Below are 16,375 nucleotides of genomic sequence, written 5' to 3'. Positions count from 1 at the left end.
CTATCACTCCATCCCTTTGCCTGTCCCCAGTACCCAGGACCTATGGCTTCTGAGCTCCATACGTGGCCCACTCTGGCCTTACTGTTAACCTTCCTTTCGTTTTTTATTTCTGGGTCTCTGGCCTTCCTAGCATCCTCCGCCCTCTCAGGGAGGTGCTTCAGGACAACCCGCCCCTCGGGCCTGGTTTCCTCAGGAAAAGCCTTGGGAGGAAGCAGGGAGGGGGTTGGGAGCTTGTGGGGGCCTATTAACCCTGACCCTCCCACTGCTCTGGGCGCCATGAGACTGGGGCTGCTGCTCCCACTGCTGCTGCTCTGGACAAGGGGGACCCAGGAGTCCACGCTAAACCCAAAGGGGCAGCACGTCTGCCCCGGCAGCAGGTGGGTTTGTGGGAGTCTGATGAGATGGTGGCTGAACTACCAAATCATGTTGGGGCATGTGGGAGCGAAGGGAGGGGAAACTTGAGGGACAGCCTGGCTGGGAAGGCAAGGGAAGAGGAAGAGAGAGCTTGCGGACATGGGGGCTGTGATTCTCAGGGACTGTGATTACAGAGCAGATCTCCCTGGTAGGGCTGAGGCTGGCTCCCACACCTCAGCCAGAGTCTGCGATCAACCCTGTTAACTGGCTGTCCCATATGACCCCTTTCTGCCCCCACAGCCCCTCTGCGGACCTCCAGTGCTGCCCAGGCTGGAGGCAGAAAGATCAAGAATGCACCATCCGTGAGTAGCCAGGACGGACCCCCACCTAAAAAGGGGGACACACGCAGCCCATTGGCTGTCCTCCTTACCTCTTTTCCCTCCTGAGCCCTAGAAACCCCCCCTCCCGCCCCATGCGACTCTAAGAGAATGTCTTTGAAGAAGCAGAGCCCCAAGAAAGGGTGAAAGGGCAGGGGTATCTGCTAGTCATGCCTTCTTGCCTTCTCACCTGGGTGGGGTGATTTTCAGCCATCTGTGAAGGGCAGGACGCCTGCAGGAAAGACGAGATATGTGTGAAGCCAGGCCTCTGTCGATGCAAACCTGGATTCTTCGGGGCACAGTGTAGTTCACGTGAGTTTGGGAAAAATTGGGTATGGGGCAGGGGTGGCACAGAAGGTAGAAATGTAGCCTTAGGCCAGGTGTTGGTGGCTCACACCTTTACTCCTAGCTACTCAAGAGGCTGAGATCTGAGGACCACAGTTCGAAGCTAACCCAGGCAGGAAAGTCCGTAAGACTTATCTCCAACTAACCACCACAAAACTTGAAGTGATGCTGTGGCTCAAAGTGGTAGAGTGCTAGCCTTCAGTGAAAAAAGCATAGAAGGACTCTAGACTCTGAGCTCAAGCCCCAATACTGGCACAAAAAACAGAAAAAGAAAAGAAATATAAACTTAGAACATCAGGGCCAGAGCCCTAGAAGCCTCACGGAGGAAACGGAGGCCTAAAAACTGGAAGTGGTATCTTCCTGAGAAATGCCCTAAATGATCTGGTTTTTACCAAGACCCACAAAGTCCTGTATACCTGGCACCTTCATTTTTCTTTCCAACTTTCCATAGACATGAGCCCTATTAACTGCAAAATGAACACATTCTCAGTCTCCCCCCACGTCTACCTTATACATCAGTGGAAGGAGGCCAGGGGCTGGGCTGTTTGCCCTCTCTGCCAGGAAGAGGGGGATGGGAAAAGTGTGGGGATGGCACATAGCCAGTGGAAAGACGCTAGGAGTCTCTGGTCTGGGAGGAGATGGAGAAATGCAGCTTTTCCTGCTGTCCTGGTGGGCAGCACCCACCTGAGATCAGGGTGAGTGTTAAGCTCCCAGCTCACATCAGAGGTAGTGGGGAATGTATCAGGAAGAGGTGGGTGAAACCTCACCCACCTCTGAGTGGGTGTCTCTGGACACACCCTCTCCCTTTCAGCATCTCTAAATGTGTTCTGGAATGTGTAGTGGGAGGCGGAGCTTAGGCTAAGGTTTTTCTGATTCAGTCTGGGGCAGGAAATGAGCTGTAACCTAGGATGATAAGCTGCTAGATGTACTGGGGGGGACTGCCTCTGGCTCTTGGGGGATTGGTCTGGTCCCCTTCGGCCTTGGGGAAAGGCCAGGGTGGTGATTTGTCCCTGACTCTGAGCTCTCATCCCCCTGTTCTATCTCTGACTCCTGCAGGCTGCCCAGGCCAATACTGGGGCCCCGACTGCCGTGAGACCTGTCCCTGCCACCCTCATGGCCATTGCGAGCCGGCCACAGGTGTGTGCCAGTGCCAAGCCGGCCGCTGGGGCAGCCTCTGTGAGTTTTCATGCTCCTGCAGCTCCCATGCACGTTGCGACCCCGCTACGGGCACATGTCATTGTGACCCAGGTTGGTGGTCGCCCACGTGCCAACGCACATGCCAGTGCAATCCAAGGGCGCACTGTGACCCAGTCACTGGCGCCTGCCTGTGCCCGCTTGGCTTTTGGGGTCGCCGCTGCAACTTCCATTGCACCTGCCACACCTCACCATGCCTGCAGGATAACGGCCGTTGCACCTGCCTGCCAGGCTGGTGGGGCCCCGAGTGTCGAAGGCGGTGTGAGTGTGTCCGTGGCCAGTGCAACGTTGTCTCTGGCCAGTGCACCTGCCCACCCGGCTTCCATGGCAAGCACTGTGAACTGCCCTGTGACCCTGGCCGCTATGGAGATCAGTGCAGTGAAAGGTGAGCCATGGGGGAAGACAAAGGAGGGCCAGGGTAAGGGGAGGTAAAGAAGGGTTAGGGGAGCATGGGAATAGGTTGGACATATATGGAGAAGGGTGGGAGAAAGGGTAAGATGTTCCAGTGCTATCCCCAAAATATACACAAAGCAAGGATGACATAGCCTTGATTTCTCTAGTTCTACCTATATCCACTCCTGGGGCTGGAACTCCGGTCCTGGGCACCGTCCCTGAGCCTCTTTGTGCTCAAGGCTAACACACTACCACTTGAGCCACAGTGCCACTTCTAGCTTTTTTTAAAGTAGTGTATTGGAGATAAGAGTCTCACAGACTTTTCTGCCTGGGCTGGCTTCAAACTGTGATCCTTAGATCTCAGCCACCTGAGTAGCTAAGGTTGTAGGCATGAGCCACTGGTGCTGCTTATACCTACTCTTTTCATCCAATGATTATTAAGAAGTATAGGACCTTGGGCAGAGAATGCGGCTTAATGGTAGAGTGCTTGCCTAGCATGCATGAAACCCTGGGTTCGATTCCTCAGTACCACATAAACAGAAAAAGCCAGAAGTGGTAATGTGGCTCAAGTGGTAGAGTGCTAATCTTGAGCAAAAGCAGCTCAAGGACAGTGCTCAGGCACTGAGTTCAAGCCCCAGGACTGGCAAAAAAAAAAGTACAAGGCCAAGGCATGGCTAGACAGTAGAGAACCTGTCTAGCAAGTGGGGAGCCCAGCTCAAGTGATGGTGCAATCCCAGCACTCAGGAGACAGGTACATCTCGAGTTTGAAGCCAGATTAGGCTATATAAAAGACTGTCTCTTGGGGCTGGGAAGGTGGCTCTGGTAGAGCGCTTGCCTTGCATGCATGAGGCCCTGGGTTTGATTCCTGAGCACCAACATAAGCAGAAATAGCTAGAAGTGGTGCTGTGGCTCAAGTGGTAGAGTGCTAGCCTTGAGCTGAAGAGCTGAGGGACAGTGCCCAGGCCCAGAGTTCAGGCCCCACGACTGGCAACACAAACAAACAAGTGGCATGATATCTTTGTTGCTTTTATGAAATGCCTTAAAACATGTTCTGAATTTGTCATATATGAAGTCCCCCCAAATAAATATTTTATAACTCTAAAGGAAAAAGGCCTAGGGGGCTGGGGAGGTGGCTCCGTGATAGAGTGCTTGCCTTGCATGCATGAGGTCCTGGGTTCGATTTTTCAGCACCACATAAACAGAAAAAGCTGGAAGTGAAGCTATGGTTCAAGTGGTCGAGCACTAGCCTTGAGCTGAAGAGCTGAGGAACAGTGCCCAGACCCAGAGTTCAGGCCCCATGACGGACCAAAAAAAAAAAAGAAAGAAAGAAAGACAGAAAAGAAAAAAGGCCTAGTATTAGAAAGACTCCTGCTACAAAATAATGGTAAGGTCCCTTTAGGATTCAGTGGTTTTCAGACATTGACCAATTTCCCATACAGTAAGAAATTGTAGTCAGAGGCTCACCTCTGTAATCTTAGCTACTCAAAAGACAGATCTGAGATTGTGGCTCAAAATCAGCCTGGGCAGACAAATCTGAGACACTCTTATTTCCAATTAAACAGCAAAAAGGTAGAAGTGAAGGTGTGGCTAAAGTGGCAGAGTGCTATCATTGAGCAGAAAAAAAAAAGCTAAGCAAGAGAAAATTACTCCTCCCTGCCCCGCCCAATATATGTAACACATATTTGATATAACTAAAGTAAAAGTTTAACACATACTTAACTTTCATTATACTTACCTAAGAATATATGAAGCTGAGCACTGGTGGTTCACACCTGTAATCCTAACTGTTCAGTAGACTGAGATCTGCCTATCATGGTTCAAAGCCAGCTGGGGCAGGAAAGCTCATGAGACTTTTCTCTCCAGTTAACTACTGAAAAAGCTGGAAATGGCGCTATGACTAAAGTAGTAGAGGAAGGAGTAGCCTCCTAGCTACTCAGGAGGCTGAGATCTAAGGATAATGGTTTGAAGCCAGCCTAGGCAGGAAAAGCTGTGAGACTCTTATCTCCAATTATCAAAGTGGTAGAATGCTAGCCTTGAGCAAAAGAGCTCAGGGATAACCCCCAAGTCCTGAGTTCAAACCCCACGACCAACACACACATATATACACAAAAAAACCACAGCAATAATTTCTTCTTTTTTTTTCTCAATCCCAACCATAATCACCTAAATCTTTGTTATTGTTATTGTTGGTGGTGGTGGCTTGATCTCTGAGCCTGGGCGCTATCCTTGAGCTCTTCAGCACAAGGCTAGCCCTCTACCACTTGAGCCTCAGCACCACTTCCAGTTTTCTGGTGGTAAATTGGAGATAAGAGTCTCATGGCCTTTCCTGCCCGGGCTGGCTTTGAACCTCGACCCTCTCAAGTAGCTAGGATTATAGATGTGAGCTACCTGCGCCTGGCCTAAATCAATTTTATAAACTCCTCCTTTACCTTAGCCCCGGAATGGATCTGACCCAAGCCTTTGATCCCAGATAACCAAGCATCTGGAGAAAGAAACTTGAGATACAATTAGCATCAATGGGAAATTAAGACAAACTTGAAAGGATAGTGGTGAAAACAAGAACTGATAGTTTATTTAGTTTTTTTGTTGTTGTTATTTTTGCTTTTTTTTGCCAGTCCTGGGACTTGAACTCAGGGCCTGGGCACTCTCCCTGAGTTTCTTTTGCTCAAGGCTAGCACTCTACCACTTGAGCCATAGCACCACTTCTGGCTTTTTCTGTGTATGTGGCACTAAGGAATCAAACCCAGGGCTTCATTCATGCTAACCAAGCATTCTACCACTAAGCCACATTCCCAGTCCAGTTTTACTTTTTTTTGTTTTGTTTAATTTTGTCTTTGGGTTTGAGTTCAGGTCCTAAGTATTGTCCCTGAGGGTTTTTTTTTTTTTTGCTCAAGGCTAGTGCTCTACCACTTAAGCCACAGCTCTATTTCCATTTTTTTTTTTTTAGTGGTTAATTGAAGAAAAAGTCTCACAGACTTTTTCCTGCCTGAGCTGGTTTTGAACTGCAATCCTCAGATCTCAGCATCTTCAGTAGCTAGGATTATAGGTATGAGCCACTTGTTTGCAGCTCTTAGTTTAGGGTTATTTATTTATTTCATTTGATATTCCTGGGGCTTGAATTCAGGCCTGGGCACTGTCCCTGAGCTTTTGTGCTCAAAGGTAGGGGTCTACCACTGTACCACTTCTGGCTTTTTGGTGGTTAATTGCAGACAAGAATCTCTCAGATTTGTCTGCCCAGGCTGGCTTTGAACTGGGATTTTCCAGATCTCAGCTTCCTGAGTAGCTAGAATTACAGGTGTGAGCCACAAGGGTATCCAGTTGTATTCTATTTTTATCTATTTTCAAGTTATAGAGAAAAAGATAAACCACTGAGTCCTGTTTTAAGGGATGGTGTGCTATGGGAAAGGAAATAGGGGAAAAGAGGAGGAAGGCAGAGTTGAGAAGAGAGAAGTAGAAGACAGGGTGGGAATTCGATGCCCTACTCGGGCTGGGTCAGAGAGGCCCTGGGACCTAGAGAAGGGTGAGACAGAGTGAGGGGTCAGGTGACAAGAGATGGCAAGTGGTTACATACTGCCTCACAAACCGAGGCCTGGAGTTCAATATCCAGTAGTGTGAGTGTACACACACACACACACACACACACACACACACACACACATACACACACAAGTAGAGAGAGATGGGAGACAGAATCCTATGAGCATGCTCAGAGGCCATCTATCTAGCCTCTTCATTGTATAGTGTGGAGAAGCTGAGGCTCAAACCTGTCCGAGTTGACCCAGCTGGGGCCTGAACACGCTCCAGTGTCCCAGGAGGGCTGCCTGAGCTGGCAGGGAGGGATTGGAGGGGGCGGCACACTATCTACCCTCAGTGCTCCCATGTACCTCTTCTCTTGCCAGATGTGGCCACTGCAAGCCCAATGCAACATGCTCTCCCATCACGGGCAGCTGTGACTCCTGCAAGCCCGGCTGGAATGGAACCCAGTGCAAGCAACGATGCCCACCTGGTACCTTTGGCAACAGCTGCAGCCAGCAGTGCCCCCGCTGCAAGCTTGGGGAGCCCTGTCAGGCAGACACTGGGCACTGTCAGCGCTGTGAGCCTGGCTGGCTGGGGCCCAGGTGAGACAGCCATCCTGCTCAGGACAGGTACCCTTTTCCCCTAGGATCATCTCCCTTGCTCTCTCTGTGAAAGCCAATCTTCTAGTAACACACACACACACATACACACACACACAGATAGAGCTCTTGTGCTACCTCCTAGAAACACTGAGGGAGAGAGATGGGAGAGAGGGGCCCTGTGCACAGTGCTCTTCTACTTTCCCTCACCACTCAGACTGCCTTCCCTCTTCTTCCCCTGAGGATCCATAGTCTGTTACCTACTGGGTTTGGTTCCAGCTTCAAAGTCTTGTGTGCACCTGAACCTCACTGCTAAGGAGTGGTCCTTTGGGTCCCCAAGTCCAGGAGTGTGTGGGGAGACTGTAGGCTAACCACTAGCCTCCCAGTCCCTGACTGAATCTTCTATTTCCCCCAGGTGTGAAGACCCCTGCCCAACTGGCACTTTTGGGGAGGGCTGTAGTTCTACCTGCCCCACCTGTGTCCAGGGGGTCTGCGATGTGGTGACAGGGGAATGTGTCTGTAACGCTGGCTACTGGGGAACCAGGTGAGGACTGGACCCTGGGGAGGGGAGAGAAAAGGGTGGTGATCAGACCTCTGTAATATGTTTCCCAAGCCTCCCTTCCTGGGTCTCTCCACCTCCCAGACACCACCCATCCTTCCCCTAAGAAGGTAGTCCTGATGTATTTTCAAAGGAAAGTCTGCTGATGCCTAATCTAGAAGGACAATAAATAAATAATAAGTAAGTATCAAGTTTGGGGCCAATCTAGGCAGAAAAGTCCAGCTCCAAAATAACCAGTACAAAAGCATGGCTAATGATGTAGAGCACTTATCAAGCAAGCAAGCAAGCTGAGCAAGGGCAATGCCCTGAGTTTAAATCCCGGTTGTGGTAAAAATTAATTAAATACAGAATAAGAAGAAGAAATAAGGGCTGGCTCCCTAACTAGATGGGAGTTGGCTCCAGACATTCCCGAAGTCTTTAGGTGAGTGTGTATACTGTCAGATGGAAAAGATTTCATTTTACAGAGAACGGGGCTGAGGCTCAGGCAGTTGGGTCAGCTCAGACCTCCAGACCTGAGAGGTATCTCCCTGGATGTACTTTATGTGGCTGATCTCATACAAGTGCTGGGTGGCCAGCAGGGTGAGTGAGTGCAAAGATCCACATACAGAGGTCTACACACTGTCCTGGGAATGGCTAGGCATCTTCTGGGAGGAAGCATTCTTCCACATGCCGCCAGGGCCATGTAGAGTGGCTCAAAATGCAGAGGGGTCTGTTTGGGCATCGTCCAGAAAAATCTACCTGGCAGGGTAGTGGGAATGGTGCCCAGAAATCTATGTTGGACTCTCCCTGCCCACTCCCTTCCCCTCTTATCCAGCCTGCAGCCTGCCCTTCCTTCCTTTCCTTTCTTTCTTTCCTTCCTTTTTAAAGTTTTTTTTTAAATGATATTATAAAGATGATGTACAGAAAAAGAGGTTACAGCTACATAAATCCAATAATGAGTGTATTTCTTTTTGGACAATGTTAGTTCCTTCCCCCTCCCCCCCCCCCCCCTTTCTCGTGTCAGTCCTGAACTCAGGGCCTGAGTGCTGTCCTTGACCTTTTTCACTCAAGGCTGTTGCTCTACCACTTGAGTCACAGCTCCACTTCCGGCTCTGTGTGTGTGTGTGTGTGTTTAATTGGAGATAAGGGTTTCATTGACTTTCTTGCCTGGGCTGGCTCTGAACCACCATCCTCAAATCTCACCCTTCTGAATAGCTAGGATTACAAGCATGAGCCACCAGCTCCCGGCTCAATCTGCCTTTTCTTGTTACACCTAGCTGCAACAGTTCCTGCCCATCTGGCTTCCATGGAAGCAACTGCTCTCTCTCCTGCCAATGCTCAGAGGGACTCTGCCACCCTGTCTCTGGGGCCTGCCAGTTGGGTAAGGTGGAGGGGGAGGCCTAGAGCATGGTAACCAGGGTAAGTCTGGCTCTTTCATGGGCTAGGCCCTATTTGCTGGGGAGCCTGGGCCACTTTAGTGATCTTCGGCATGTCTGAAATCTGTTTGAGTACTCTGGATCCCCCTGAAGATGTGACAGAGTTTTAGCCCTGTGCACTGCCCTCCCCCTCCCTCCCTGCCCCTGGCTGCAGAGGGTGGGGGAGCCACAGGTAAAAGACTGTGCAAAGGGCAACTTAGAACTAAAGAGGAAACATAATATCCTGAATATTGAACCATCTCTCCTAGGTCGTCATGGTAAGAATGCCCTCATTGCTGGCATTCTTGTGCCTCTGCTGTTGCTTCTCCTGGGCGTGGCCTGCTGTGTCTACTGCCGCTGGGCTACCCGGTTGGATCCCAAGGACAGGTGAACACTGTCTGGTACCGTTTGGTTTCCTTTCAGGGCTGGGGAGGGGCTGGCCTTGTTACACATTTAGGTTGTAGGTAATAGAGGTAGTTGGCGGTGGTGAAACTTCAGGTCAGTCACCTGCCTTTCTTGGAAACCTTTAATAGGGAAAGTCCCAGGTCATGTAGGCATGAGTGAGGGGCACTAGGCCCTAAGCTGTCCAAATACAACCCATAGCAGGAAGCTGAGCTCAATTGACCAGGGCCTTGAAGAAGGCAGGAAACACAGAAGCAGAGGCCCAGCTCTGGGCCAAGAGAGGAAGAGACCAGAACTCACTCCTCCAAGAAATGAGAGTGACTTGAAACTCCGTGCAGAGTTTGGCAGAGAAGGTGGTTTTCTGAGGGATAGACCACTGGGCTGATGAGGCTGCCAGACAGATGTGGCTCATGTTTTGTTCTTTATAAAACCTCTTGATACCTCTTCGCTCCTTTGAGACAGGAAATGTGGGGGTGGGAAGAAGTTTTTGTCCTCAGTTCACAGAAGACAGCAAGGCTCAAGCTGACCCAGCTAGTCAAAGCTCCCACAGAGCTCCTGCCCAGCTTTCTGGACTCTGTCCTCATTTTACAGATTAGGAAACTAGAGCCCAGAGAGGTGACAAAACTGTTACCTAGGTCTGTTTGACACTAGGGCCACCTTGCATTCTGTTACTCAGATCTTGGGCTCAATAGTTTAGGTTTTATTCTACCATCAATATGAAACCATTTAGCCTGTAGCCCCAGCACTTGGGAAGCTAAAGAAGGAAGGTCACAAATTTGTGCTATGTGAGACCCTGTATCTAACGAACCAAAGCAAAACAGCCATTGAAGTACATGTGATCATTTTGTCACACTATGCAGAGGTTATTGTGGGTCACATGCATGAACACCTACCTTAACCACCCCCCTTTTTCAGGCCAGCAAGAGATGGAGCTGCCTTATCCAGGATGAAGCAGCAGGTCTGGGGGGCACTGACCAGGCTGGGCTCTGCGCTGTCCTGTGGCTCCCTCAGCAACTACAAGCTTCCCTGGGTGACAGGTAAGTGGGCACTAGGGGCCAGCGGCTGAGATGGAGCAAGTCTTCCCAGAAGGCTGTGCACCTGACTTGAAGTCCCTACAGTCTCTCACCATGACCCGGAGGTCCCGTTCAACCACAGCTTCATCGAGCCACCTTCTGCTGGCTGGGCCTCTGATGACTCCTTCTCTTCTGATCCTGAGTCTGGAGCAGAGGATGAGGGTCATACCTACTCTGTGCCACCCCGAGAAGGTAGGCCTCCCCCAACAGCTCACTCAGTCCCTGAGCAGCCTGCCCACCTCAATCTCTTCTATATTCCTTCAGCTAATGTGGACCCAGTGAAAAATAAGAGAGATTCCTGTCCTCATTAAACTTGTAGTCTGATAGACATCAATCAGATACATCATTAGGAAAACAGGACAGTGTGTGTGTGTGTGTGTGTGTGTGTGTGTGTGTGTGTGTGTGTGTGTGAGTGTGGAGCTTGAACTCATGGCTTCAGCACTGTCCCTGAGCTTCTTTGCTCAAGGCTAACTAGCACTCTACCATTTGAGTCACAACTCCACTTCTAGTGCTTAATTGGAGATAAGAGTTTCACAGAGTCAGCTGCCTGGGCTGGCTTCGAACTACCATCCTCAGATCTCAGCCTCCTGAGTAGCTAAGATTACAGATGTGAGCCACCAATAGCTGGCTTGATATATATTTCCATGGGGGAGGTAGCTGGCATTTCAGGTAGAGGCATCAGCATTCACATGGTTCACATGACTCTATGGCTTCGAAACTTTTAGCTAGACAGTGGTTCAAAGCAGGGAGGGGTAGGGAGAAAAGAGCCAAGGAGCCAGGGCTACAGATCTGGCCTTTCCCCTGTTGTTCTGCACTTCACTCTTTGCAAGAGGAAGATGCTGCAGGTAGGATGAACTGGGGTGGCCAGCACAGCTGCAGCCTAGCTCTTCTGTTTCCTCTGCCAGGGATGATCCCTGTGGCTGAAGCAGAGTCTCCAGAGGCCAGCCTGGCTGGAGGCCCCTTCCCGCCCCCCGAGGATGCCTCCACACCATTTCCTATCCCACGCACCTCCAGCCTGGCCAGGGCCAAGCGGCCATCCGTTTCCTTCGCTGAAGGCACCAAGTTTGCACCACAGAGTTGCCGAAGTTCAGGGGAGCTCTCCAGCCCAATCAGAAAGCCCAAGAGGCTTTCCAGGGGCTCCCAGCCACATCCTGAAGGCCAGGAAGCTGAGGAGTCCACAAGCCCAGAGCAAGCAAAAACGGAGGAGGCGCCTCCTGAAGCTGCTAGTCCAGGAGATGCAGCTGAGTGTGTGGAAATCGTCAATGGCAGTGCTCAGGACAATTCTAGCTCTGTAGCCACCATCTACATGCTAGCAGGGACACCACAGAAATCTGAGGGTCCTAGCCGGTCTGTCTTTCATCGTCTTGGTAACTTCCAGAAAGGCCAAGCAGAATCCAAGGTCAAGAGTGCCATCCCTAAACCCATACGCCGAGCCCTGGGTCAAAACAAGGGTGGCCCAGGGCTGGCCTCTGGCTCTACCAGTCAGAACCCTGGCTCAGCCCCCAATATCAGCTTGGGGACTAGGCCTGAGGAAGTGTCCAGGGAGCTGAAGGATGGCACTAAGAGTGCAGGGAGAGTCCAAGAGGTAGCCTCAGGAAGCTTTCCCCCAATACCAGATCCCCAGAAGCAAGCTGAAGAGAAAAGACAGGAAGAGCCTGTGTATGAGAATGTTGTACACATGTCTGGGCCACCACAGGCCTGAGGGCCTTGAATTTGGGGAGTGGGAAGAGGATGGGTAGGGTGGGCAGGGGAACACCAGAACTGATTGTGCTTTGTGCTAGAAAATGGTCCTGTGGCCAGGGCAGACATAGAGCCTCTGCTCTGAAAGAGGTCAGGGTTGGAATCCAACTGGCTCTGGGCCTTGGCAGTGCTTTGGGAGTAAATCTGCCTGGAAGGCCTGGGTAGAGACCCTGCAGGATGGGGTCAGGCATGGAAGACAGATGGCTCTAGGGACTTTTCCTCTATTTTCCTGGATCCTGCCCCAAAGGATACTGCCCTTCTTCATTTGCAAAACATTTTTCTGAAATGGGAAACAACCTAATTTTTAAGCAAATATTTCTTAGGCTAAGTTACTATATAACCAGTGGGGGGGGGGGGGGAGGGAAGATACCATATACCAGGCGCTAGTGACTTATGCCCATAATCCTAACTACTCAGGAGGCTAAGATATGAGGATCATGCTTCAAAGCCAGCCCAGGCAGGAAAGTCTGTGAGAGACTTATCTCCAGTTCACTACCCAAAAACTGGAAGTGGAGCTATGGCTCAAAGTGACAGAGTACTAGCCTTAAACACAAAAGTTCAGAGACAGGGCTCCAGCCCTAAATTCAAGCCTCGTGACTGACAAAAAAATCATGTTGTGCAAAAATATTTTAAAATATGGGAGAATGTTCATGCTATGCTGTGTATGTAAAAAGTAAATTATAAAATAGGGGATATAGTACAGTTTTTTTTTTTTTTTTGGGGGGGGGGGTCTGGTCGTGGGGCCTGAACTCTGGGCCTGGGCGCTGTCCCTCAGCTCTTTAGCTCAAGGCTATCACTCTACCACTTGAGCCACAGCGCCACTTCCGGCTTTTTTCTTTTTGCTTATGTGGTGCTGAGGAATCAAACCCAGGGCCTCAGGCATGCAAGGCAAGCGCTCTACCACTGAGCCACCTTCCCAGCCCTATAGTACAGTTTTATTCTTTTCTTTATCATGCCTTTCCTTTCTCTTCCATCTTCTCTCTTTCCCTTTACTTCTTTTCCCCTTCCTTTTTTTCCCCCTCATTCTTTTGTTCTACTATTTTTTTTTTTGGTAGGCCATGGGGCTTGAACTCGGGGACTGGGTGCTTTTCCAAGCTCTTTTGCTCAAGGCTAGCTCTCTACCACTTCGGACCATAGTCCCACTTCCAGTTTTCTGGTGGTTAATTGGAGCTAAGAGTCTCACAAACTTTATTGCCCGGGCTGGCTCCAAACTTCGATCCTCTGAACTTAGCCTCCTGGGTAGCTAGGAGTATAGGCGTGAGCCAACAACACCCAGCCCATTCTACCTTTTTGTGGATGTGTTCATACTGGGGCTTTTCCACACAAGGTTGGCACTCTACCACTTGAACCACAGTTCCATTTCTAGCTTTTTGCTAGTTTATTGGAGATAATAGTCTCTTGTATTTATTTGCCTGGGCTGGCTTTGAACTGAGATCCTCAGATTTTTGCTTCCTGTGCAGCTAGGATTTCAGGTGTGAGCCACTGATAGCCAGCTCTGTTTTTGTTCTTTGTGCTGGAAGGCTAGGCAGCATAGTAAGAACCATCTCAGAAATGATATTTGGTAGTAGAGGTCTGGTTCAACTGGTAGAGCATCAGCTTTGATTGAAAAAGCCAAGTGAGAGTGGGAGGCCCTGAGATCAATCCTCAGCACACAAGATAATGATAAAATTAAAACTAGGGCTGGGAATGTGGCTTAGTGGTAGAGTGCTTGCCTAGCATGCATGAAGCCCTGGGTTCGATTCCTCAGTACTACATACACAGAAAAAGCCAGAAGTGGTGCTATGGCTCAAGTGGTAGAGCACTAGCTTTGAGCAAAAGAAGCTCAGGGACAGTACCTAGGGCCTGAGTTCAAGCTTCAGGACTGGTAAAAAAAAAATAAACCAATAAAATAAAAAAATGTTAACATTATAAACATCTACAAAGTAAACTGAGCTTTTTCTCAGAACAGCATGGGGGCAGGAGAGGTGTGATTTACTTTTCTGAGTGCCTTTGGTTTGTTTGGGTTCTTGACTCACACGTTTTATTACACAATCAGAAAAGAAGGGGAGAGGGCCTTTTACCTTTTATCCTAATGCTCAGAGAATCTCACTAACAACTGAGGCAGTGATTTTCTTAATTTTTATTGTTGTTGTTATATGTAGGGCTTGAACTCAGGACCTGGGCACTGTCCCTGAGGGTGGTTTTTTTTTTTCACTTTTTTTTTCCACTCAAGACTAGCCTACTCTACCACTTTGAGCCACAGTGCCACTTTTAGTTTTCTGGTGGTTAATTGGAGATAAATGTCTCATGGACTTTTCTGAGCTGGCTTCAATCCACAATCCTCAGCTCTCTGTCTCCTAAGTAGCTAGGATTATAGGCATGAGCTACCAGTGCCCAGCTCAGCTTTTTTTTTTTTTTAATTTCCCTTAATTTTGTTGTTGTTGTTGTTGTTGCAGTTGTAGGGCTTGAACTCTGGGCGTGGGCGCTGTCCCTCAGCTCTTCAGCTCAAGGATAATGCTTTACCACTTGAGCCACAGCCCCACTTCCTATTTTTTGGTGGTTTATTGGAGATAAGAGTCTCACGGGCTGGGAAGGTCGCTCACTGGTAGAGTGCTTGGCCTTGCATGCACGAGGCTCCGGGTTTGATTCCTCAGTACCATGTATGTAGAAAAAGCTGTAAGTGGCACTGTGGTTCAAATGGTAGAGCGCTAGCCTTGAGCTGAAGAGCTGAGGGACAGTGCCCAGGCCCAGAGTTCAGGCCCCAAGACCAACAAAAAGAGAAAGAGAGAGAGAGAGAGAGAGAGAGAGAGAGAGAGAGAGAGAGAGAAAGAAAGAAAGAAAGAAAGAAAGAAAGAAAGAAAGAAAGAAAGAGAAGGAAGGAAGGAAAGAAAGAGTTTAACAGGCTTTCTTCCCAGGCTGACTTTGATCCTCAGATCAAAGATCCTCAGATCTCAGCCTCTTCAGTAGCTAGGATGACAGGCGTGAGCCACCAGTGCCCGCGGGTTCCCTTAACATTTTTGCTCAATGCTGACACTCTACCAGTTGAGCTACACCTCCATTTCTGACTTTTTGCTGGTTAATTGCAGAGTCGCACAGACTTTCCTGCCTTGCTAGCTTCGAACCAGAATCCTCAGGTCTCAGCCTCTTGAGTAGCTAGGATTACAGATATAATCAGATATTTTTCTCAGATGTTTTTATACATATATAGGTTTTAGAAACAGAAGATCATGCTCAGCTAGCTTCTGCAGCTTGCTGTGTGTTTGTGTCTGTGTGTGTGTGTGTGTGTGTGTGTGTCTGTGTGTGTTGGGGATGGAACCCAGGGCCTCTTTCATACAGGCCCTACCACTTGAGCCACACCCCTACCCCTGCAACTTGCATTTATACTTAGCAGTATATCCTAGAGAACTTTAAATGCCAGTAAATATGAAGCTACCTCTTTACATTAAAAAAATGACATGGAATTCCATCATGGGAAAATAACATAGGTAATTCAAACCATACCCCTTGCTGTGGACAGTTGTTACTAATTGTTTTTATACAATAAATAATGATTCTCTGTGTAAGTAACTTTATCTTTTGTACTACTGCAAGTTTTTCTATCACATAGATTCCTAGGAGTGAAGTAAGTTGAATTATAGGGTAAGAATATTAAATACTTTGGTACTTCCTCCATATTGCCCTCCCAAAAAGTCTTATGGGTTTATATTCTCACAAGATATGGGTGTATCAATTTCTCCACATGCTATCTGAAACCTGTAATCCTAGATACTTAAGAGGCTGAGTTCTAAGAACTGCAGCTCAAAGTCAGTTCTGGCAGGAAGGATCATTAGGTTCTTATCCCCAGTTAGCCACCAAAACCAGCCCAAAGTGGAGGTGTGACTCAAATGGTAGAGTGTTAGCCTTGAGCAAAAAAGCTCAGGATAGCACCCAGGCCTTAAGTTCAAGTCTCAACACACACACACACACACACACACAGATATCTTAGGGCTAGAGTGCAAACTTGAGGTACTGAGTTCAAACTCCAGTTGTGAATAACAAAGAATAATACATGCTGAAGCATTTGAAAGTAAAAATGTTTGAATAAATTTACAAAATTAGGACAAGTCTTTTAGATAGCTAAAACTAGCTTTGAAGTTACTATATAGCCTAGCCTAACTTTGAACTGAAGATCCTCCTGTTTCAGACACCTGAGTACTGAGATTACAGGCGTGTTACCACCACCAATTAAAAAAAAATTAAGCCAGGTGTTAGTGGCTCACGCCTGTAATCCTAACTACTTAGCCCCCTGAGTAGCCAGACTTCAATGTCTCCCAGGCAGGAGACTCTTTATCTCCAAGTAACCACTAGAAACTGGAATTGGCACTATGACTCAAAGTGGTAGAGTGCTAATCTTGAGTGGAAAAAGCTAAGAGACAGCACTCAGACCCTGAGTTCAAGCCCTACAATAGAC

The 16,375-nt window shown here is 48.8% G+C and overlaps 1 protein-coding gene across 1 annotated transcript; it reads left to right on the top strand.

The window, feature by feature from the left end:
- The first annotated feature begins 271 nt into the window (after nucleotides 1–271).
- Scarf1 (scavenger receptor class F member 1) lies at nucleotides 272–12,297 on the top strand. The gene is made up of 11 exons (XM_042673760.1): nucleotides 272–377; nucleotides 655–716; nucleotides 942–1,043; nucleotides 2,133–2,655; nucleotides 6,563–6,781; nucleotides 7,194–7,322; nucleotides 8,594–8,697; nucleotides 9,001–9,118; nucleotides 10,049–10,170; nucleotides 10,252–10,398; nucleotides 11,112–12,297. Exons 1-11 carry the CDS (start codon nucleotides 277–279, stop codon nucleotides 11,906–11,908), a joined length of 2,424 nt encoding a protein of 807 aa, XP_042529694.1. The 5' UTR covers nucleotides 272–276; the 3' UTR covers nucleotides 11,909–12,297.
- Nucleotides 12,298–16,375: the final 4,078 nt, after the last annotated feature.

The sequence above is a fragment of the Dipodomys spectabilis genome, unplaced genomic scaffold (genome assembly GCF_019054845.1).
Source record: "Dipodomys spectabilis isolate Male_0828 unplaced genomic scaffold, ASM1905484v1 ptg000018l, whole genome shotgun sequence".
Classification (NCBI taxonomy): domain Eukaryota; kingdom Metazoa; phylum Chordata; class Mammalia; order Rodentia; family Heteromyidae; genus Dipodomys; species Dipodomys spectabilis.
Note: the sequence above shows the minus strand (reverse complement) of the source record. Positions and strands in the feature narration are given on the sequence as shown.